Here is a 25022-nt window from a genome sequence, read left to right on the forward strand (position 1 = left end):
ACAAAATGAACAGTTAGACAGACTCACACATACAGATTACATATGGCTGAAGAACTGAAGGCATTGTGTTTGAGTATGTTCGTGTTTAAGACAGGAGGAGAGAATCTGACAGAATGTCAGAGAGTGTTGGAGAGGAATAAGCTAATATTATGCCAAAGTAGGTTGTTATTCTCCACAATAACTTGATGTTACCCAGATCCTTCTGCTTCTCCTTGTCATTTAGCTTTCTGTGGGTGGCCGCAGTTACCAATGCTTTCTCCTGTGACTCACTGAATAGAAAGCCGTGAAACTCTTTCCAGCGTCTGTCATTGTACTGGATGCCTGTGCTGGACTGACACAGCACACAAAAAAGTTTTGAGGATTGAAGTAAAACTACTTGAGTTTTTCACATGATACTTGACATGACAACTTTTCCAAACTAAACATTTACTCATGAAAAAAAAAGTTCTGTGGCGGTACCATGATACAGCAACGCTATTACTGTGATACTTTCTTGGCACTGTATGCTGATCAATGATTAAGACAAGGAGACACTCCATAAGCAATAGTGTAATAATAATGGGGCAATATCCCCTTCAGAAATGAATTTCAGGCCCTGATATAGACCTTATTCAAGCTAGCAGCATATTTGATTTTTAATAGGAATGACAACAAGGCTTTGAGGGATAGACTCCCCATCACTTCAATGGCACAAAAGGAATAAAGCTCCTAGATCACATCTGATTTTCAACAACTCATGTTGTCTAAAGTTCTTTGCATACTTAATGTCCTTGGACAGATATTTTATCAATGTTTTGGCAACAGAATGACCCAAAAACACTTTAAACTGCAGTGTAGCCCATTGAAGAGATTGTATCCCTCACAGCCTCGTTGCCATTCCCATTCAAAATCTGAGGGAAATGATAGTCAAGTGAGCTAATTTCTTTTGCAATTCCTCTGCCAGTTTGCCAGCAAGCAAGTTAGTAGCTTACCATCTTACTTTTAGGAAAGTGCCAGGTAAAAGTGAAGGAAAAGGGGAGAAGAGAAGGAATTTTAGAAGAGAGTAAGAAAAGTGATATGACCAAGGGCAGTTGTTCCTGTGCTGTGGAGTCAGCTGCAACAGTTCCAATATTCAACCATTGTTTATTTACAGTACGTTTAAGTTCACTTTTATGCCACAATGTCATCTACTGTATAAAGTGTAGAAAAAATGAAATCATATGTAACAGAAGACAAATAAAATCATTAACTTCAATAACATATCAGAATTTCATTGAGACATATTCAACAGAGAATGAAATACCATAGTTCCTCACATTACTACATTCACCATGGTCAAAATACATGACATACAAATTGTCTAAATTTTTTTAATTCATAGATAGATAACATTAGACATTCCAGTGACATATTTACCACTGAACTAGAAATGTCCCCGTTTTTCATTTCAGAAACCTTAGTCGAGCCGTTCTCTCAGCATGGCCAAGCTGACAAGTGCCCAAAACCCATTTAAAAACTAGCAAACCAGTCCAGCCTGACCAATCAGTGGAGATCAGGGAAGACCATCTTAGGCTGGTTTAAACTAGTTTAATATGGTGCAACCATGGTGCCTTGCCAAAATGCTCTGCAAGTACCATGGGACTTGTTACATGGTACATTTTTGATAGTGCTACAGTTATTGCATTTAGACTTTTATTCTAATGAAAGGAGGTGAATTAAGTTGAATTCATGACAAAATATGAATTAAAAGTGAAAAATCTTGTTTTTCTCTATGATACTTGTGTGGAGTGCTTAAGTTGGGGTTGACTTTAGCTCCTAAGATGCTGCTTTGACCTTTGACCTCTGACATTTCACACACCTGCTTTTCGTTAACACCACAAGCGATTTTAATTGATAACATTTTTAAACATTTTGTTTGTTTATTTGAACGGTTCATGACCTGATCAAGCCATGATCATTGTTTTCTCTTGTTGTGTCTTCTATTTATTTTAAGTCAAATAGTTTTACCACACTGCAAATCAAAATATCACTCTCACGCAGGAGTCCAATAGTGACTCAGTCTTTGCCTATTTATCATAGTGTGTGTATGGAAGGTATACCCTTTTCAGAGAACCACCTGTAACATGATTTAAATGACAGGGTATGACATGTGGTCCCAGAACAGTAAGTCATTATTTTAAATTATTTGCAATATGTTGAATTACTTTTTTTTTATTATTATTGCTTTGGCTGATTAGAATGTAACGTCAGCAGTAATCTGTGGGATTGCATCTGTGTGTATTTGTGTTATCCAGTGGCACTTATTGCCCTCTAGTGTTTAGTATTTGAGTTACAGCATTAAGGAGAAATCCCTCTGCTTTTGTCCTAGAAGCAGGGGTTGAATTGGGGCAGAACAGTCGGTAAAAAATAAAATAAATAATAATGTCAGTTTAATGTAGTTTTATTCTATTTCCTGCAGGCAGACACAAGCTCCAGTTAGGTGAATTTGCTCACTATAAAACACCTTTAAAGTTCTTTAAATTTAATTACATAAACATTATGCTTCTGTTTATTCTGTGTTCACTTCTGTTCCAGTTAGATCACAAATTAATATGCAGACAGTTATCCATGTGGAAAGAAATGTGTGGTGGCAGCTTTAGTGTTTCCCCTCCTCAAAAATTGAAAAACCTGCCTAGCGGCAAATAGACACAAACACAAGTTGGCCAAATTTGACAGATGCCAACATGGATAGGTTGCATGGCATGCCCTTATCCTCAAAAACCATAATAATAATAAATATCATTGTTTGACTCAGGAAAGACGTTTTTGTTTATTTTTGTACAATAATCAGTTTTGGTACTGTGTTGGGTCACTGCTTGATGTCAGATGTAAAATCTGGGCCTTGAAGCAAAACCAGATGATAACCACTGGTCCTCTTCATCTTTATTTAAACTACACAATAAGTATAACAAAATAGTGCAGGGTTTTTTTTTAGTCTGCTAACCTAATTTGTGATGTTTTGTATTAATTTTGTTTTCAGAGAGGATTTTGATGAGGAGGGTTTCTGCCAGCCATACAGAGGGATCGCTTGTGCTCGCTTCATAGGAAACAGGAGCATCTTCGTGGACTCGCTGCAGATGCAAGGCGAGATAGAGACCCAGATCACAGGTATTCATTTCTTTGAGGAAATTTTCAAAATGACTTACTACATTAAACAGGTTAATTGCCTTTATAGACAGTGTTAGAATTAGATATTTATGTATGTTTCAAACATACAAATAACCAGCACAATAACAAAAAGTACCAAAAGGAACTAAGGAACTAAGGTACTGCCGTTTGTTTTGGACATGTAGCCTGTCTTCAGTATTGAGTTTGCATTTGTCTTTGCTTTCTTGGAATTTCCAGTTGTATATTTGAGATAACTTGATTACAGACATTCACTGTGGTTACATCTCAAGGCTGGGTGAACAGTACAAGGCCCTTTGAGTCAATGACCATGTTTACATGCACTTAAGAAAACAGTTTATTCCATAACATCTGAAACATCATGCAAACAAGAACTCTGATTTCCTTGTGCCTTTTAAGGGATTAAGAGAAAGCAGATTAACACCTCCAGGTTTCTCATGGAAAACGTAGCTCTGTGTATAGACTGTAAATATGGTCATGTAAACAAAAAAGTGGCATTCTTACAGGTTTTAGAAGAGTGCACATGTGAACTGCAAATTTGAAATTGTAAATGTAATACCTACAGAGTTCAAATCAACACTTTCCTTGTGTTTATATGGAAACTACCGGAAAAGTGTTAATCACTTTCTAAAGTGTTGACTTTTTCAACACTGCAACAGTGTTAAATGACAAACTCCTAGAGTGTAAAATGTTAACACCAGTATGGAGTATAAGGACACTGAATTGGAGATGATAAAAGCTTCTAATTTAACACAGAATCAGAGTTAAAGTAACATTGAATAGTAGAAGATTGTGCTCAATTTAATATTTATACTCAAATAGTGTTGATTAAATTTTATAGTATGGTAGGTATTCCATGAAATAGCTTAAGTTTGCTCTCCACACCTATCCCCATTCCACAAACCACTCCACAATACAAAAACTGAGAAAAATATGACTGCATTAGGTAACAAGTAACTGACTCATCCAAAGTAAATATCTGGTACAATATAGAAAAGTGAACTTCTTAATTTAAAAGAGCTTAGAGTACCACAATGGATCAGGCAGAATTGAAAAGTTGAGCTCTTGTTTTTCAACATAAAAAGCATGAAAGTGCCCTACAAATGTACTCATTTGTGAAACAAAGTTAATCTTGTTTCTCAGTAAGTAGGCAAACAGTCTTACCAAACAATGGCATCTTATTAACAAAATCAGTGCCAACAATGATATTCAACAGTTTTTGTACATCACAACATAAAAACTACTGATTGTCTGCTTGCTGGTCCCTGAAGCCAGAAGGTATGGTTGCTGATGTCCCTCATGATTCTCAAAGTATCCCTGTAGGCTCTTGCAAGACAAAGGAAAAAACAAAATCTCATTCAATGAGTTGCATTATCTTATATAGTTTTAACTAAGTGTTATTTTTCATATTTCAATTATTGTAATCAATTGTAAAACAAAAATGGAATGTTGGTCATTAACATTGTACCTCTGGACACTCATCCAAGGATTAGCGATGTATTGGTTTCTGGAAAACGTCTGCAAATGTTTAAGCACTCATAAGAAAAGTCACTTTTTCTCTGAGGATTTTTTCTTTATTAGAAAGTCGGCCACTTTTTAAGCAGTTTGGCAGCTGTTTCTGGTGCAAAATGGAGGCTGAATGCTTGAGAATCTGTAAATTCAGAAGAAAAAAAAGTATTTTTCTGCAATTCAATTTAAGTGTGTTCAAATTACAAATATTTTCATGAATATCTGGTTGATTATTTAATGAATGCATACATGTATTGATGGTGAATCAAATACCAAGGTGAATAATTGGTTAAATTATATGAAACTTTCTAAAAATTTTACTTTCTTAAAAATTTGGTATGCACAAGTTTAAAAAACAGTATTTCAAGAACGTATTCTATATGACAATTTCATTGTCACTGCTGTGGTTTAATGATATTATCTCTTTAAGTGTTAGTTAACCCAAAAATTTAAATTCTGTTGTGTATGATGTGTATGACTTTCTTCTGTTGAACAATAAGATTTTTAGAAGAATATTTCAGCTCTGTAGATCCATACAATGCAAGTGAATTTTGACAAAAAATGTTAAGCTCAAAATTTACATAAAGATAGCATAAATGTTATCCATATGACTCCAGTGGTTAAACCATGTCTTCAGAAGCGATATGATAGGTGTGGTTTTTGAAGCTTTGAAGTTCTGGCCATCATTCACTTGCATTGTATGGATCTATAAGAGCTGAGATATCTTCTAAAAATCTTAATTTGTGTTCAGCAGAGGAAAGAAAGTCATACACATCTGGAATGGCATGATGGTGAGTAAATGATGAGAGAATTTTCATTTTTGGGTGAAATATCCCTTTAAATTTGATTTCATCCTTACTTACCAATGGGATCACTTTCTACTCTGAAATCCTTGTGGCCATCCTAAAGGCAAAAAATAAAAACAAACCTCTAATTAATTGGTTTCTAACTTCCATTTTTAAGATGAACACAACATCATTATCAAGGTCATAATTAGCAACTGTTAGATATACGCAACTTAATGAATAATAAAAAATAATAAAGGTTTATGGCAGGAAAACAGCGTGTGCAGTGTGGCATCTGTTTACTCTCACATAATTGTTTTTGTGTGGGGGGGTTTCTCCCCTTTTCTCCCCAATGTGGAATGCCCAATTCCCAATGCGCTCTAAGTCCTTGTGGTGGCGTAGTGACTCGCCTCAATCCAGGTGTCGGAGGATGAATCTCAGTTGCCTCCACGTCTGAGATAGTCAATCCGTGCATTTTATAACGTGGCATGTTCAGCGTGTTACCACAGCGACATAGCATGTGAGGAGGCTTCACGCTCTTCTCCGTGGCATCCACACACAACTCGCCACCAACAAAAGGAGTTTGTTGCGGACAAAATATGAGACTTGCCGGGTAATACTGGACAGTTGGCAACATTAAATAATACATAGTATTGTTTACCTGATTCTAAGAATGTGTGGCTGCTTACAGTGCACACAAATTTGCCTAAACTAAGACAGATATGTGGTGCAAACTTGGCGGAATTCATGTTTTTTTAAGGCACCCACAGAAAAAAAGTTGGTGTAGCATGCCCGGACATACACAGGAAATAACTACTAAATGAGAAAAACGCCTATATGATATACCCACTGACATTAAAGATCTATATTTTATGACTAACATTAATGGTCAAGGACATCTTCGGATAGTTCAGGCCTTCTAAGTAGCCAACGTTGATGTCGACAAATAATCTGTTTGAATATTATTTGTTGCCGTATCTGAAATAACTAAACTTACATGCAGAGATTAACACATTTCGATATAAACTGTTTTAAGAAATGCAAACTTTTAACTAGCTCTATTCACCAGTTGAACTGGAATTTTAACACTGGTGAATTTGCTGTGTGCGTGAACAGACCAGATAACAAACATCATAGGATGGAGCCCAACAACAATTCAACAAAGTGGAAAGAATTCAACATTTCTGGGAGTACAGTGGGAAAAGTTCATACACTATAAACTGTACTCATTTGTAAACATCAATGTCAAATATCAACGGTCCCTCATGTTCACATAAATGCGCTCATACATTAGGCGTATCCCAGAGTTATACGCAATTCAACTGCAGGTCACGACAGAAAGATAAGAAAACAAACACAGCAATAACTCTGGAATATCTGGGAATAAAGTTGGGGAGTAATGAAATACATGTAAGGGGATTACATATTTAAAATACAAAATATGAGTAACTGTATTCCACTCAGTGGTGATGAATGACAATATCAATAAACAAAACAGTTTAACAAAAGCTTAACAAAAACAGTTAGAAACATTACCACAGAAGAAACATAAAACCAATAAATACACGACTGCATGCATTGTCAATGTTTTTTATGTGGTTAGGTTATTTTTTACAAGAAATGCTAACCAATTTAGCCTTTAACATTGTATAGAAAGCTACAAATAATATATTTTCTGCCTCATACTATGAACAGGATCCACAGATAATCAAAAAAGGATGTCGCTGGATTTGAAGATTGGAGCAGCAAAAATAGATAACCTTGTGTAAATTGTCATGTGAACATTTAGCTTTATGCTGAGTTAAAATGCTATTTCTTGCCTTTACTTGCAACTGTTGCCAGGCACAATTATATTTTATAGTGAATTCTATAGAAAACAATTTACGTTAGAGCATAATGTTTTTTCTCTAGTAATACCTTTGATATTAGAACAAATACAGGTGTATTGATATTAGAACAAATACAGGTATGCACTGCAAAAAATGTAATTCTTAGTGAGAATTTAAATTTTGTTTTCTTGTAAAATAAAATTAATTATTATTTAAATCCTTGAAGAAAAAAAATTACTTGAGTAGCAAAACGGTATAAGATATTTATTTTCGAGTCAAATCAGATTGGTGCAACCGTTACAACCTGCAGTTCATTGTCCATTTTTGACTCCTTTGAATTTAATTACTGATTAAAAATTGGATTTGAAACTTTGAGTAGAAATGAGAAATGAAACTGTTATAAATTAAATGGAAGGAAACATTAGAGTGTTGTAATAATGATAAAAAAAACAATTCTGTAGGTATAGACTGTATGTAATGCTGTGCTGCCTCTTTGTTTTCCAGCTGCATTTACCATGATTGGCACATCCAATCATCTATCAGATCGCTGTTCCCGGTTCGCTATCCCTTCCCTCTGCCACTTTGCCTTCCCAACATGTGACCGCAGCTCAGGCATGGATAAACCACGTGACTTGTGCAAGGACGAGTGTGAGATTCTGGAGAATGACCTGTGTAAGACAGAGTACATAATCGCTCGCTCCAACCCACTCATCCTTAAACGTCTCAAACTGCCCAACTGTGATGACCTGGCCGCTTCAGACAGCCCTGAGTCCGCTAACTGCATGAGAATAGGCATTCCAATGGCTGAGACTATAAACAAAGGTAAGTTGAAACAAATAGCACAGTTAAGCTTTAAGACATTTGAAAACAAATCAAAACACATTGTACATTTTTCTCTCTTATTTTAGGCCACAAATGTTATAATAATAGCGGTTCAGACTATCGCGGCACGGTAAGTGTGACTAAATCTGGTCGTCAGTGTCAGCCATGGAACTCACAGTATCCCCACAGCCACACCTTTCTAGCCATGCATTACCAGGAGCTCAACGGGGGACACTCCTACTGTCGCAACCCTGGCAACAAACATGATGCTCCCTGGTGCTTCACCCTGGACGAAGGTGTACTCTTGGAGCTCTGTGATATCCCTCCATGTGGTGAGATGCACTCGTCATATTGACATAGGCATACAACAAATCAGATTAGCATACAACCATACTACTCAAACTACTTGTGAAGTATGTAAAGCCTCTATAGTTATACATACAGATGAGCTATTAAAAAATTAAGATGATAATTGGATGCCACTCACTGAATTAAACATTCATGTAACAAACTAAAGTGACAAGAAAATAGCATACTACTGTTTGAAATATGTATTGTTGCATAATGTATTTCACATAAAATATTTAGAAATAGTTAATTAGCTTTTATTTATATTTTTGTGTGTTTGATTGTGCTTAGACTTACCAAAGCATGGCAGCAACAGTATGGGGATCCTGTACATCCTGGTACCGAGTGTAGCTATACCATTGGCCATCGCCCTGCTTTTCTTCTTCATCTGTGTGTGCCGGAACAACCAGAAAGCCTCGCGTCCACCTGCCCCACGCCAGCCCAAACCCGTACGTGGCCAGAACGTAGAGATGTCCATGCTCACAGCCTACAAACCAAAGGTTAGACATGACAGCTAACAGATAATAACAAACCTTGAAGTTGCATTTACACCACAGTGTGATTATAAGATGTTTTCTGTGGATTTCCCCTCGGTGATCCATAAGATGGATAGATGGATCTAATATTCGTTTTCCATTGTTTAGCTAGCAGAATGCATTCTCATAACATTTGAATTAGTGTGCATTCCTGGGAGATGGGGTGGGGTTAAGTGGGCAGCACAAACAGGAGGAGAGATGGAACAATGGATGAGCATATGGAGGCAATCTCTCCCAGGCCAAGAGGAATTTTAATATAATCATTGCTTTTTATTATATTTGCTTCATTCTGAACATTCAATGCAAAATAAATGAGGTTTTCGAGGTGAAAATTTCTCAAAATCTAGTATTAATCACACCTTTTGATGCCACTTACACATTGACAGCTCTTGTCTGCTGTGCCAGCTGCAGGTCAAAGTTCAGACTAAGGTTATATACCACTCAGAGTAATATCCAAGACAGGGATGAGACAACTTCGCCTCCAGCAGAGTTGACGTTAACACAAAACATCTGCCTCTTTGAATGAAAGCATTCTCTCCTATTTTTTTATCATGCCTGTGTCTTTTTTCTATCCATATCCTCTCTCATGAGCCACAGTCTAGCCCATACCACTCACAAAGTTATGCATGTACAGTATATGGAGGTTTACTTTATATCTGTGTGGTGCATATAAAATATAAAACAAGTTAAAATATTACTGACATTAAAGTCGCAGTAATTTTGTCATGGAAGTACATGACAATAAGAATATTTTAAATGTGCAAACACAGAAGTTGTATTCATCTCAGTAGTAAATGGTTTAAGGTCAAAGAATGTATGACCTTTGGTTTTTCAGCTGCTCAGGAAAGGCTGAAAAACAAAAAGCAAGTTCAGTTGACCGCAGATACAGTATTTCATGAATATAAATCTTCAACTTTCATACCTTGTTTTGTCTATTCTAGGTTAAGCTCTCACAAATTTTTCATATCAACTGTAAACACTTCAATGTTCAAGAATAAATCAATTTCAAAGCAGAAACACTCTAAACAACTCGAGTCTTACTAAATATAAAAATATAACTTAGATGTCTTGGTCTGGCCTCAGATTCTGGTCAGCAGTGAGTTGAAAAGAATGATGGAACTAGGGTTAGAGGGTGGTGAGAGAGGATTAAAGGTTAAACTAGACCAGACCTTACACTCTCAGATCCAAGTACTGGTCAAAGAGGAAAGACAGCTTTGACCCGCTGACTTGATGATGTTTGAGTTTATTAAGTATTTAAGTAAAGAGAGACTTGTCTAGCTATTTACCAAGTCATAATATAACTGGGCCACCTGTCCAGGGTGTTTCCCTGCCTTCGTCCCAAGACAACTGGGATAGGCTCCAGCACTACAAGCGACCCTATATAGTGGCTTTAGAAGATGGATGGATGGATGGATAATATAACTGTTTTAATTACAGCCAATCATTTTATATTGTACCTTCTTATAATAAATAACAAGATAGGTCACGTTTGTCAAGACAAACTTTGATGTCGGCTTGACAAAGCCTTGTAGGAAAAAAATGGATGGATGGATGGAAGGGATCTATGTAAGTATATGGGATTTTGGGGATGTTTGATTTTCCGTTACATTAAAACTACAAGTCTGATCAGTTAGAAAAGGCAAAGAAACCCAAGTCAGAACAGTCTGAAGGCCTGTGTCAAGTTTTGTGGATGCAGCTTGAAAGCTCTGTGATGAATTTCAGTCAGAAATATTGATCTTGGTGTAGGGATTTTGAAAAAACCCTAACCCAAGTCTGTAGACATGCATCATGTTACACAAATACTTTAAAATGAAAATTACATTATTGTCTGACTATAACTGGAACAACAAAATTGACCTCCTAACTTATCTGGCTATTTCTCTCTCTTTTCTAGAGCAAAGCCAAAGAACTTCCTCTTTCTGCAGTGCGCTTCATGGAGGAGGTGGGTGAGAGTGCATTTGGTAAGATCTACAAAGGTCACCTGTACCTGCCAGGCATGGAGCATGCTCAGCTAGTGGCCATCAAGACACTTAAGGACATCTCGAGTGCACAACAATGGGGTGAATTCCAACAGGAAGTATCTGTCCTTGCCGAACTTCATCATCCAAATGTTGTTTGTCTGCTGGGCGTTGTGACCCAGGAACAGCCCGTCTGCATGCTCTTTGAGTTCCTGGCCCAGGGCGACCTCCATGAGTTCCTCATTATGCGCTCACCCCATTCAGACGTGGGCTGTAGCAGCGACGAAGATGGTACCATCAAGTCCAGCCTTGATCATACAGACTTCCTGCACCTGGCCATTCAGGTTGCTGCTGGAATGGAGTACCTGGCGAGCCATTTTTTCGTCCACAAAGACCTTGCATCAAGAAATATCCTGGTTGGTCAGCAACTTCACGTCAAAATTTCTGATCTGGGATTGTCAAGAGAAATCTACACATCTGATTATTTCCGGGTCCAGCCCAAAACGCTACTTCCTATTCGCTGGATGCCACCAGAAGCCATCGTCTATGGAAAATTCAGCACAGACTCTGACATTTGGGCGTTTGGTGTTGTTCTGTGGGAGATCTTCAGCTTTGGCTTGCAGCCCTATTACGGTTTCAGCAACCAGGAGGTGATGGAGATGGTGAGGAAGAGACAGCTGTTGCCCTGCCCTGAGGACTGCCCTCCTCGCATGTACGCACTGATGACTGAGTGCTGGCAAGAGGGTCCCACTCGGCGGCCAAGATTTAAAGACATCCACGCCCGTCTGCGAGCCTGGGAGGGCCTGTCGTCCCATGCCAGCTCCAGCACTCCATCTGGAGGGAACCCCACCACCCAGACTACCTCCTTGAGCGCCAGTCCCATCAGCAACCTCAGCAGCCCATGCTACGCCGGCTACATCTACGGAGCTCCACAGAGCCTCCCACCAGGACAAATCGCAGGCTTCATGGCAGCACCCATTGCACAAAACCAGCGTTTCATACCTGTAAATGGATACCCAATCCCGCCAGGCTACGCCGCCTTCCCCACCGCCCACTTTGCCTCTCAGGGCCCTCCGCAGGCAGTGCAACACTGTCCTCCGCCAAAAAGCCGGTCACCCAGCAGTGCCAGTGGCTCCACCAGCACTGGTCATGTGACCAGCATCCCGTCCACAGGCTCGAATCATGATGCCAACACACCATTGCTCTCTCACTGCGTCACTCTGACGCCCATGCCAGGCAGCACAATGCCAATTTTTGGACACATGACACAGAAGGCCTTGCAGATAGACCCATCCCATGCAGCACTGCTGGCTGATAACAGACTGATGTATAGTGAATCTATTATTACTGCCGATTTGTGAATACATGTCTTCTCCTGTATATTGATAAATATTGATATTTTAATGTTTTTGTTCCTCCTTGTGAATACTAAATAGCCTCAATTGTTTTTATATAAATGTTTTTGAAAAGAATGGACTCCTCTCATCTCTTAACTAGATTACATTTAAGGAATATTTCACCCAAAATGTAAATGGTGTCATTCTAAACACAAATGACTTTATTCTGTGGAACACAAAAGGTGATGTTTGGCACAATGTTCGCCTCAGTCACCGTTTACTTTCATTGTATGGAAAAAAAAATGCAATTAAAGTAAGTGGTGACTAAGGCTAACATACTGCCTAACATCTCCTTTAGTGTTCCATGGAAGTTTACACAAGTTTGCAACAATATGAGGGTGAATGGGATGACAGAATTTTCATTTTAGGATGAACTATCCCTTTAATACAATATAAAGCTGAAATATATTCTCTGTGAAGCTTCATGCCGCTGGTTGCATCAGAACTGTCTTTCGTGTAAATTTAATGTGTGGCAGAACAGACTGCACCTTAAAAAGGAGTCCTGCTTTCAACCAGAACTTTAAAACGATGCCCTGTTTTGGTTTATACCTCTATAATTCAGTTACTTTGATAAAACTGTACTTCACTCACTGACGTTTATGAGATGGACATTATACAAGATGGGGTTCTCTGTCTAGTCATTGCAAGAGGTTTTTATTGTACTGTATGTATTATTATTGATGTTGCCTTAAAATGAAGTCTATAGCAAACTTTCCAGAACTAAGGGAATACAACTTTTCACCAGTGCCTTACTGCTTCTGCATCAAATGGCACTTTTGGACACTTAAGTCACGTTTAAAAATGTATGAATGTCATTGCATTAAACAAACTATCAAGTAAAGTGACATCTGCAAACAAACGATGCAAGACATTTTCTTGAAACTAACTAACTAACTCTTTTCTTAGCCATTTTTAATACTTTTAACCAACATTTTTTTAAATAAATGGTTTGCTTAGTATTTTTGGTTTGACATTATATGTTATATTACAGAGAGTTATAGATTAAGAATGACTTAAGTGTCTAAATATTATTTGGCTCCTTATCATTTTGACCACCGTTATGTGCCTACATTTTAATATATATAATTCAGGCATACAGTATGTACATGTGTGAGATATTCTGTTCTGTGACTGTCTTGTTCTTCTGTTACTGTGGTGTTACAGAAATGATTTCTACACACAAGACACCTCACCTTTGTATAATTATTTCTTGTAACTGAATGTTGCCTGTAAGGCCATAATACAGCCTACCTACAGACATGTCAGAAACACATTCACAGTTTCTGTGTATGGTTTATGTTGTGCCTTAACCAGGAGCATTGTGAAAATAGTCTGTTTAAACTGTCAAAATTGCATTTATTGTTTTCATTCCCATCTGAATTAGACATTAACTTATCAGATCACTGTTTGGCAAAGCACAGGCCTATGTGAATGCAAATATAACTGATTCAGACCCTGATGGCACTCACTACCTGTAGAATGTAATGTCTCAAAAATCCTCTAGAGGTCAGTGTCACTCTATGGCTCTGATTGAATGAAGTTCTTTATATTTTTTTGTGTGTGGTTTTTCATGGTAATACTGTATGTGCTAGCTATAATTCAGCATTTGTTTGATGTTTGTTTACTTTCTTCTCAATGTGAGTTTTGTAGTTTGTTTAGACTCCAGAAACAGTAACAGAAACAGGGATGAAATAGATTTGATCATTTTCAGCAAGCAGCTATATGTCATGTTCATTTTCATTGTGGTTCGTTGCTATGCAACTGTTTAATTCAAAGACATCCTTTTCCCGTGTTGAAGACAATCAAGAATATATCTTTTATGCAGGGTACAGTGTTTGTGAAGACATGATTGCTTGTGACCTATGAAATGCCTTGTGGACAATGTTATAATGTGTTGTGACATTTCATGAACAGACTTTATGCATGAAAAACTGATGTTTAAATCGATGGTCTATTTTTGTATGAATTTGTCACACAATTTTACACCAATATTGCTGTCTTATTATTGTAGTTCTGACCATACAGTGTGTTGACATTATAAAAGCCACTGAAAGAAACAACTTGGATCTATACAGTTCCTTCAACAGTGATTATTTAAATAGTTATATTTAAAAAAAAAAAACATTATTTAGACCTCCTGGTTTCGGGACTCCAGCTAGATCTTAATACAGGTATTGGAATGGTACACTTGTGCTTTTAATTGTAAGCACAGGAACTCAAATTATTAAAATCAGTCTGTGAATTCTGAAGATTTTCCTCAAAATTCAGCACAGAAAATGGGGTACAATTCTGCAGATTCCACCTGGGCCAGCCTATGACTTATGAAAACGTAAAGGCCTTAACTCATAACGCAATAACCAAGCATAATTTAATAACTGCACATAATGTAATAAATGTTCATAATGTAAAAAAAAAATTCTAAAATTTTTATAATTATTAGATTATATAAGAGCGCAAAATGGAATGATTTTTTTTTTTTTTTTTTTTTGTTTGTTTGTTTGGTTGGTTTTTGCAAAATACAACTGATTAAAACAATATGAGAAATGTATTACATTATTAAATAACCAAAAATATTTAATTGAAAACTTAATAATTTTCAATTATAAGTCATAATTTTCTAAATAAAACAATAGTATCTTTTTAAAGGTATAAAAACATTGGTATTCCATTACGATAGTATTTTTTTTTTTAATCTAAATCTAGTCTTCAACTACCTATGAAATACATTGGATTGAAATATTCATGCATTTATTATTATTATTATCATACAATACTACTAATATAGAGTATATACTTATATACGGTATACCACTACTAATTATAATAACTAATAAATGTCATCTAACGTTACATTACCCTCATGAAAGTTAGGCCTATATATATACACTGGTGGGCATTCAGTGGCATTCAACTGATCTCAATGTATAGTCAGGACATTAATAACGTGGAAAAATTACTAGTACAATTTGAAAGAAATGTTCAGAACTTCTTAAACTACTTCAAAGAGTTCTCATCGAAAAATCCTCCACATGCAGCAATGACAGCTTTGCAGATCCTTGGCATTCTAGCTGTCAGTATTTCCAGACACTCAGGTGACATTTCACCCCACACTTCCTGTAGCACTTGTCCAATGTCTGTGTTTCTTTGCCCACTCTAACCTTTTCTTTTTGTTTTTCTGTTTCAATAGTGGCCTTTTCTTTGCAATTCTTCCCATAAGGCCTGCACCCCCTGAGTCTTCTCTTTACTGTTGTACATGAAACTGGTGTTGAGCGGGTAGAATTCAATGAAGCTGTCAGCTGAGGACGTGTGAGGCATCTATTTCTCAGACTAGAGACTATGATGTGCTTTTCCTCTTGTTTAGTTGTACAAGTTTTTATGACAGTCACTATTTGAATGATTAAATCTAGACAATGATTAGAAACAATAAAAAAAATTATCAGAAACTTGAGACTTTCTTTAAGTCAGTGCAAAAACAATTCAAGCTCAAAAGCTGTGTTTCTGGGTCAATGTGACTCAAAGTGATAGAGCTGCTCACAATCACAAAATTATTACATTTGTATTAAAAGAAATTGAGTTTGCAATGTAGCCTAAAAAGCATGCATTTCTCTTAATATAATAACCTTTTCAATTTTTGCCATTATTATTATTATTATTATTATTATTATTATTATTATTATTATTATTATGTTTTGTGCTCATAATGTTATTATGCTGAGAGAAAATTATTATATTATAAACATTATGTTTGACTTATACATTGTGTACTGTTATTACATTATGTAATGGGATTACGGTATGATTAAAACATTTCCCATAAAATAACCTATTACATTATGTAAAAAACGTATGCGCTCACAATTTTGTTACATTTTGAGAAAATTATTACATTATGGACATTTATTCAATTTAACATATTATATTATGTGCAGTTGCTACATTATGCTTGTTTATACGTGAAGAGTTGCTACAGAATGCAGATATTACAAAATTATTACATTATCAGCACTAACCCAAATTTTTATTTGGCCAAAATAAAATGAAAAGTTTTTGCCTGGTCATGTGTTCTCAGTATAGAGGCCACCTTATTTAGAATAAAATCTAGAATACAATACAGCTTTGATAGGCCTCAGATATGAATGGAATCTTCTTTAACTGAGTGATTTTAAAAATGTTGTCACCAGTACTACTATACTCATTTCTTTATATAACTTCAATTTAGTGCACCTATAAAACTCTTGTTTTAGTTTTTGTACAAATCACAATGAAAGCTTTCAAAGAAGCATAGCTACAGCACTGCCATGTTGTGAATCATGACAAACTGTGAAAAAGTGGGAATGTTATTGAACCATGACATGCCTTCTTAAACTGTAGAAACTGTAGCAAACAGTCTTATTTCATGCATCAATCATTTTAGAAATATTTGCAAACTTCGTCATAGTGTAATTTATCACCAAATTGGTGAGGGGGATATTTGTTAACATTAGTAAATGTAATGCATTATCATGCACTAATAATGAACAATATTTTTGTCATTCATTAATCTTGCTTAATGTTTCTTGCTAATTTTACTGGTAGTTCATGTAAGTTCATAGTGCATTAAAGTTAACATATACAATTTTTTATTTGAAAAGTTTTCTTTTTTTCCTATGTATTAGTTAGTATATGTTAATGTCATCTAGGTATGGTACAGTATATGAGGTTAGGAGATGTGGAGATGTCTAACTAACATTACATAGATACATCAGTGTTATTATAGGGCTGGCACCAGAAGGGGGCAGCATAGTGTTACTTTGAATATACAACTGAACATGTCCTGGAATGTGCTCACTGAATGGACACATACTTTAGTTTGAAAGTGTATTTGTGCGCACGTGCGCGCGTGCGTGCAATGGGAATGGTTAACATTATAGTGCCTCACTCACTTCAAAGGTACCTGAAACAATTTGTCCTTGGCATTAGATAAACAAACCCATCTTTAAAGAATGGCTAACAACTCCAATATGTTTGCCAAAGAAAAAACAAAGAAATTATGTACACATGGATAGATGATTAAACCCTTGAAGTCTCAATCTTAAGCAGGGGGAAACTCTGACCTTGAAGACTGAGTCAGCAGCCAATGTGAGGAGAGGGGTTTGATGTTGGGAATGTTTTTGATCAGTTCTGCTCTCCGGTTTCTTATCTGAAACAGGCACAGGAATGGCCATCCAGACTCTGCATCTGGAATGCAATGTGGAGAAACAAATCTACACCAAGGTGTTTCAAAGTGCCCTTCACGAGAAAGTAACAAGGCATACTGTATGTGTTCATTCGCAAGTTTGTTGGTGTCTTAAATTATTGTAATTATAACTTATTCAATTATTACTTTTCATTCATGATATTCAAAAGTGATAAATAGTCGAGTAGTCAAGTAGAGTAAAAAGATACAACAGTAAAATACTTTTCTAACAATAGATTAAGTATGTGAAAATAATTCTTAGTTTACTTAGGTTGTTTAGCCCAGTGATTTCCAACCCTGGTCCTGGAGTGCACCAAGAACTGCACATTTTGGATGTCTACCATATTTGACACACAATTCTGCTCTTGGAGCCTCTCTCCTAACAAGCTGATGAGTTGAATCAGTTGTGTGTTAGAGTAGATAAGGGAGACATCCAAATTGTGCAGTGTTTGGGGCACTCCAGGAACCACTGGTATCGCTTTTCCACCGGGGTTTGTGCTCGGCCAGAGGTTGGTGCTTGCTCAGAGCCAGCTCGTATTTCCACTGACAAGCAGTTGAATCCTACAAGCAAGCTGAATCCACTACGACTACGTCATCAGGAAGTGCAGAAGTTACAGAATATACACAAACATGGTGCCGAACGCAGCAAATATCAATTGGCGGAACGGATAAACCCTAATATGGCCATTTCCCTTGCTATCTCCTCATATATTTAATATTTATGCATTTGGCAGACGCTTTTATCCAAAGCGGGGGACAATCCCCCCCAGAGCAACATGGAGTGAAGGGCCTTGCTCAAGGGCCCAACAGTGGCATCTTGGTGGTGCTGGGGCTTGAACCCCTGACCTTCTGGTCAGTAACCCTGAGCCTCAACCACTGAGCCACCACTGCCCCCATATAAGAATTTCTCTCGTTGACCAGAAGGCAAGGAGAGCGTTGGTCTCTTCTGCTGACCGCTGTTGAAAATACATTAATTTCTAGTTGTTATGGTTTGTTTATGTTATGTTCTTAGTTTATTAATGTTTACCGCAACTCAGAAAAAAGCTTTGTGCCCTTGTTTGAGACCAGCAAGGTTTCAGGGTCGGTTCAGCTCTAGGAATTGGTTGTCATGCCAGGGGGGGTTTTGTGTGGAAAAGCTCAGCCCGGTTCGAGATTGGGCTCCAGCTCCTGCTCCAGCCCCTGTGGAAAAGCGGTAGGTTTAGCTAACTGTGTAACCACAACAACATAGCTAGACATATACCCTGAGGTCTTAATATAAAGACTGGCCACTTGATTAAGTCAGAAGACCCACTGTTCATACTCCTTAAAGGAATTTTCCGGGTTCAATACAAGTTAAGATCAATCGACAGCATTTGTGGCATAATGTTGATTACCACAAAAATATATTTAGATATTTTCTTTAAAAAAGAAGAAGCAATAATCGAGGTTACAGTGAGGCCCTTACAATGGAAGTGAATGGGGACAATAAAAGTCAACGTGGCCAATTTTTGGAGGGTTTAAACACAGAAATGTGTAGCTTATAATTTTATAAAAGCACTTGCATTTCTGTAAAAACATGTGTATTATTTGAGTTTTTTAAATCATAATTTTTACAGTCATTTTAGGGTTTTAGGGTTTGTTGGCATAGCCTCGTCATGGTAACAAAGTTGTAAAATTGGCTATAACTTTACACACTGAATTCAAGTTTACATGTATATCCTTTATGTCTTGTGGCTATACTTTTGAAAAAGTGAGTATTTTATTATCAAAAAATGTACCCCCATTCTCTTCCTTTGTAAGTGCTTCACTTGAACCTCGATTTTTGCCATTTTTAAAGAAAAGGAGGAAAGAGTAGAAATCTATTTTTGTGGTAATCAACATTATGCCACAATGCTTTCGATTGAGCTAAACTTGTATTGAAACCGGAATATTCCTTTAAGATCAGAGCACCATGCTCCGGACAGTGCACTCATATATCCAGGGGTCAATCAGCAGTTGTCTGCTCTGAAAAAACAGTTCACACATACTCTGACAATTGAGGAATTCTCTGAGGCAGGGTGAGAGACTGAGATGTTGGGATGAGATAAGCGAATGAGGGCCCAGGAGGAAAAACATAGTAACTTAACATCAGTATGTGATTTTCTCTCCCCTTGCACGCTATCTTTTATCCTGATGATGACATCAGCACTCAGATGTCCACCTGTGTTTTATGCCTTTAAATGCACTGAGGATGAAATATTGCAGTACTACCTGCATATAGCCTTAAAGGGATAGTTCACACAAAAACTTTAATTATCTTATCATTTAGTCACCCTCGTGCCATTCCAGATGTGTATGACTTTCTTTCTTCCACTGAGCACAAATAAAGAATTTCAGAAGAATATTTCAGCTCTGTAGGTCCTTACAATGCAAGTGAATGGTGACCAACATTTTGAAGCTTCAAAGAGCACATAAAGGCAGCATAAAAATAATCCATATGACTCCGGTGGTCAAATCTATATTTTTAGAAGCGATACATATAATGTGTATATGTTTAAATATATATATATATATATATATATATATATATATATATATATATATATATATATATATATATATATACAGTTATTTAACATTTATTTATCTTTTACATAGTGCTAAACAATATATGGGGGTGGGTGAAATTAACCAATAGGAAGCAGAACATATGCTAAATGATAGTGTCTATGGAAAATAATGTAAATGGAATGTAAAGTGTTACGAGATATTTCTTGAATTGAAAGACACACTAAAGTATAAAAAATGTAAGAAAAAATAAATACCATTTCACCTAGTTTGGTCTGCACAAGAAAAAAAAGACACATGGATTAGTGGAAGTAAGTGAATTGCAACCGAATTTTCATTTTTGCCTTAACTATTTATTTAGCCCTAAAATGCATTTCAGTCAGGACCACTTTAATACAAACGTGAGTACTAAATAAATACATTGTTGACTGTACATAATTTAAGCATCTGTTGGTGTTGGGGTATGGTTCTGCTCTGGGCAAACTCCATGCACATCCATGCATGTAGGGAGAGCAGCAAATAAAATAAAAACCCATGGGTAACAGAACAGAATCCAGCAGAAATTTTGCAACATTGTACTTTTTACTTATTTATTTTTTACATTCTAACAGTGCAAAATGGTACAATCCTTCATTACATAATAGATTGAATGAATACTTAATAGAACTTCAAATACTGTATATCAAGTTCATCATTTAGATCAAGGTGCAATAACACATTGAAGACATAAATTTCAACTGGCAATCAAATGAAGTCAGAACAACAGACACAGAAGTAGAGAAAAACTAAAAGGCAAAGCAGAAATGCAAGATGTGAAGCTGGGGATGGAGGAGGGTGTTAAGTGCAGCCTGCATCCATGCAATGCAAAGAATAAAGTGATGAATAAAATGGAGGCCTTAAATAGAACCACTCTGATGAGCATCACATCATGACACATCATTTGTCTATAATATTTACATTAAATGGTCTTTTAATTTTGGTAATTCTCAATTAAGGTGTCTTTGACATTATGAACTGACTTTTTTAACATCTAGTTTAATATTTTTCTTAAATGGAGTGACCAATTGCACTAGGTGTAAATAGCACCTGCCACACAGCACGCCTATTTGCACTCCAATATTGTACTGTAGTCTGTTGGAAACACAGAAATGAAATAAACCACACCACCATGTGTTGTTGCAGTGATGTAGTGTGTTAAAATGACAAAGATATGCTCTTTTCATCCGGAAGACCTGGGTTCGATTCCCCCTTTTGTCCAACTTTCCCTGTCCTGTTTCCTGTCTCCACTCCAAATATTTCCTTTAATATTACTTATATAATAATAAATACAATTAATGTAAAGGTTATTGCCTCGCAGTGCTTTGGTCCCTGTGAAGTTGAGAGAAAGGCTTGATCCAGGTCAAATTAACCATGGTTTTACTCTAGAAATATTGTAGTAATAAGGTTTTTTTGTGGAAGCCATAGTTTTAATGCAATTAAATGGTGTTACTACAGTACCGTGATGTTAATTATAGTAACCATGTTTAATTTTGTGATTACTATATATTTACTCCAAAATACCATGGTGATACTATGGTTACTGTAGTCAAATGTTTAATTTTTTGTAAGTGAAGGTTAGGGTTAGGTTTAGGGGTAAGGACTGGTGTCGGTTGTTTGTGGGACTCTCTCCTAAACACAAACACACTGCAGTGATGCCTCTATGCTGTTCTTTAGTATTTAATTAGGGGTGTAAATTGTATATGCCACTATTTGCACCGGAGTGTAGCATCCAACACTATTTGGACTTCACACTTAGTGCAAATTGCCTCTGCCTTTTTTAAATTATAAGATAATCTGCATAACTTCTCCTAGAATGCATGTGGGTCCTATATGACCTATTTAAGTTTACTATGGTGTTCATGCATTTAACACTGGTATTATACTTGTAATACATTGATTCGTTTTTATGTATAATGAAATATGTTAAATGCATGTTTACCTTCACATTTATGTGTAGTAAGCAGGTATAGCAAGATTTCAGTCAGCTGATGCTTTTATACAATGTGTATGGCATTAAACTTATTACAGGGAAGTCCTCGTGGAGCAACCTGAGGTTAGATGCTTAGTTCACAGCAAGGGCACAATGGTAATAGTACCAGGACCATATAGTGTGTTTAGTGTGTATAGTGTGTATCTTCAGTACGCATCACCTCTCAGAACAACAAATATAGCAACATAGAATAATACTTAAGTATATTAAGTATATAAAAAATACATAATACATACATAAGTTTAGAAAAAAAACATTTTAGGAAAATAAATAAACAATTCTAGTCCATTCTAGTCCATACTTATATGCAGGGATGGACTGGCCATCGGGAGCACTGGGATTTTTCCCAGTGGGGCAGTCGAGTTGTAAACCAGGCGGCGAAATTATCAAGGGGAACCCTTAGGGGTGTCAAGTTGCATGTGCATTCTAGTGTTAAATTAATGGACAATTGTTTTTGGTCAGAACCACACTAACCACACAGTAAGTGTTGTTTCAATACTGCAAAGCATTGGTACAAATACAGAATTTTAATCAAATCAAATCACTTTATTGTCACACTTCCATAAACACAAGTGCAACAGTAGGTGAAAGTCTTGTGTGCAGTTCGAGCAACATAGCAGTCATGACAGTGATGAGACATTTACTGTACCAATTTACAATAAACAACATACACAACACAATAATAATATACAATGTACAGTAAACAATACACACAATATAGAATACACATACGATAAAAATAAAAAATAAAAAAAAAGAGTATATAAAAAATATATATACATTAGTTGAATTGTGGAGAATATAATTATGACAGACCAGTGTGAGATAATAAGATTAATAAAGTGCAGTGCTGATTATTGATCGTGAGAGATCAAGTGTTCAGAAGTCTGATTGCTTGGGGGAAGAAACTGTCATGTAGTCGGCTGGTGCGGGTCCTGATGCTGCGATACCGCCTGCCTGATGGTAGCAGTGAGAGCAACCCATGACTCGGGTGGCTGGAGTCTCTGATGATCCTCCAAGCTTTTTTCACACACCGCCTGTTATATATGTCCTGGAGGGAGGGAAGCTCACCTCTGATGATGTGTCTGGCTTCGCACCACCCTTTGCAGGGCTTTGTGGTTGTGGGCGGTGCTATTGCCATACCAGGTGGTGATGCAGCCAGTCAGGATGCTCTCTACAGTACTGGTGTAGAACCGTGTGAGGATGTGGTGGGTCATTCTGATCTTCCTCAGCCGTCTCAGGAAGAAGAGGCACTGGTGAGCCTTCTTCCTCAGTGTGGACGGACCATGTGAGTTCCTCAGTAATGTGGACACTGAGGAACTTGAAGCTGCTGACTCTCTCCACCAGTGCTCCATTAATGGTGATGGGGCTGTGTTCTCTGTCTTTCTTCCTGAAGTCCACTACAAACTCCTTGGTTTTACTGACATTGAGGGAGAGGTTGTGCTCCTGACACCAGCGTATCAGAATGTGCATCTCCTCTCTGTAGGCTGTTTCATCATTGTCAGTGATCAGACCTACCACCATCGTATCATCAGAAAACTTAATGATGGCATTGGAGCTATGTGTTGCCACACAGTCATGTGTGTATAGGGAATACAGGAGTGGGCTGAGACAACAGCCCTGCGGGCCTCCAGTGTTGAAGGTCAGTGATGAGGAGATGTTGCTGCCCATTCTAACCACCTGACGTCTGCCTGACAGGAAGTCCTGGATCCAGCTGCACAGCGAGCTGTTTAAACCCAGAGCCAGGAGTTTCACATCAAGCTTGGAGGGCACTATGGTGTTGAATGCTGAGCTGTAGTCTACAAACAGCATTCTCACATATGTGTTCCTTTTTTCCAGGTGGGAGAGAGCAGTGTGTATTATAGATGCAATGGCATCATCAGTGGAGCAGTTGTTGCGGTAGGCAAACTGCAATGGGTCCAGAGAGGTGGGCAGCACAGAGCAGATGTGATCTCTGATTAGCCTCTCAAAGAATTTGCTGATGAGGGGGTCAGAGTAACAGGACGCCAGTCATTTAAATAAGTTATTTTTGATTGCTTTTGTACAGGCACAATGGTGGACATTTTGAAGCATGTGGGGACTACAGACAGGGAGAGGGACAGGTTGAAAATGCCCATAAAAACACCAGCCAATTGGTTCATGCATGCTCTGATGACGCGGCCCAGAATGCCGTCTGGACCCGCGGCTTTACGGATGTTCACCCGTCGGAAGCAGCGGGTTAAATCTGCAACAGAGATGGATATACAGATACAAATACAGAATTTTATGACAAAATGTAATAATGTCCGAAAGGCAATATGGCTGATCTTGGAACATTGGGTATCATTCAACTCTGTATGTTGCAAGGAATCTGAAGACACCTGACCTGCATATTAACAAATGAGTATGTAATATAATGTGGTAATGTAATGTCAAAATTCCCCTGGAACAGACTGAGGTGGATCTGTGGTTTTCTCTTACCTACAACAGAAACAGATATTACATGAGAATTTGTCCTTGGACATTTATGCTTTCCGAAGCTCCAGGACCACAATACAGCTTGAGTTTCTGCTATTTGGCAGCACAATGGAGCAAGAAGGTATAATAACAGGAGCTGATTCATATGGTAGAAACAGGCTAAGATGCTAAGAACAATCAAAGCTAACAAGGGTGCTTTTTACTTGGATCTTACTGCAAGCCCATTTATTTTGTTAATGATATCAGCGATGGTGATTGTTGAAAAAATTAACTCTCAGTCTCCTAGGGGGGAAAACAGCCTTTTAATATCTTCCATGTACTTTGGTGTACATGAGTAATCTGGAATGCACTCACTCTATCCCTTTTCTCTAATTAATTTTTATTGCATTCCTGTTTTTTACCATGTACATTCTCTCTCTCTCTCTCTCTCTCTCTCTCTCTCTCTCTCTCTCTCTCTCTCTCTCTCT

At 37.2% G+C, this 25022-nt stretch overlaps 1 protein-coding gene across 1 annotated transcript in view; it reads left to right on the forward strand.

Moving 5' to 3' along the window:
- The window catches only part of LOC127646714 (inactive tyrosine-protein kinase transmembrane receptor ROR1-like), a 197118-nt gene extending 182646 nt beyond the window's left edge, over nt 1-14472 (forward strand). The window contains exons 5-9 of the mRNA XM_052130544.1: nt 2999-3126; nt 7772-8089; nt 8176-8421; nt 8729-8937; nt 10868-14472. Of these exons, the coding sequence (XP_051986504.1) occupies nt 2999-3126; nt 7772-8089; nt 8176-8421; nt 8729-8937; nt 10868-12292 (2326 nt within the window). The 3' untranslated portion in view covers nt 12293-14472. The remainder of the gene's footprint in view (nt 1-2998; nt 3127-7771; nt 8090-8175; nt 8422-8728; nt 8938-10867) is intronic.
- The last annotated feature ends 10550 nt before the right edge of the window (nt 14473-25022 follow it).

Source organism: Xyrauchen texanus, chromosome 7 (assembly GCF_025860055.1).
Source record: "Xyrauchen texanus isolate HMW12.3.18 chromosome 7, RBS_HiC_50CHRs, whole genome shotgun sequence".
In the NCBI taxonomy this organism is placed as follows: Eukaryota; Metazoa; Chordata; class Actinopteri; order Cypriniformes; family Catostomidae; genus Xyrauchen; species Xyrauchen texanus.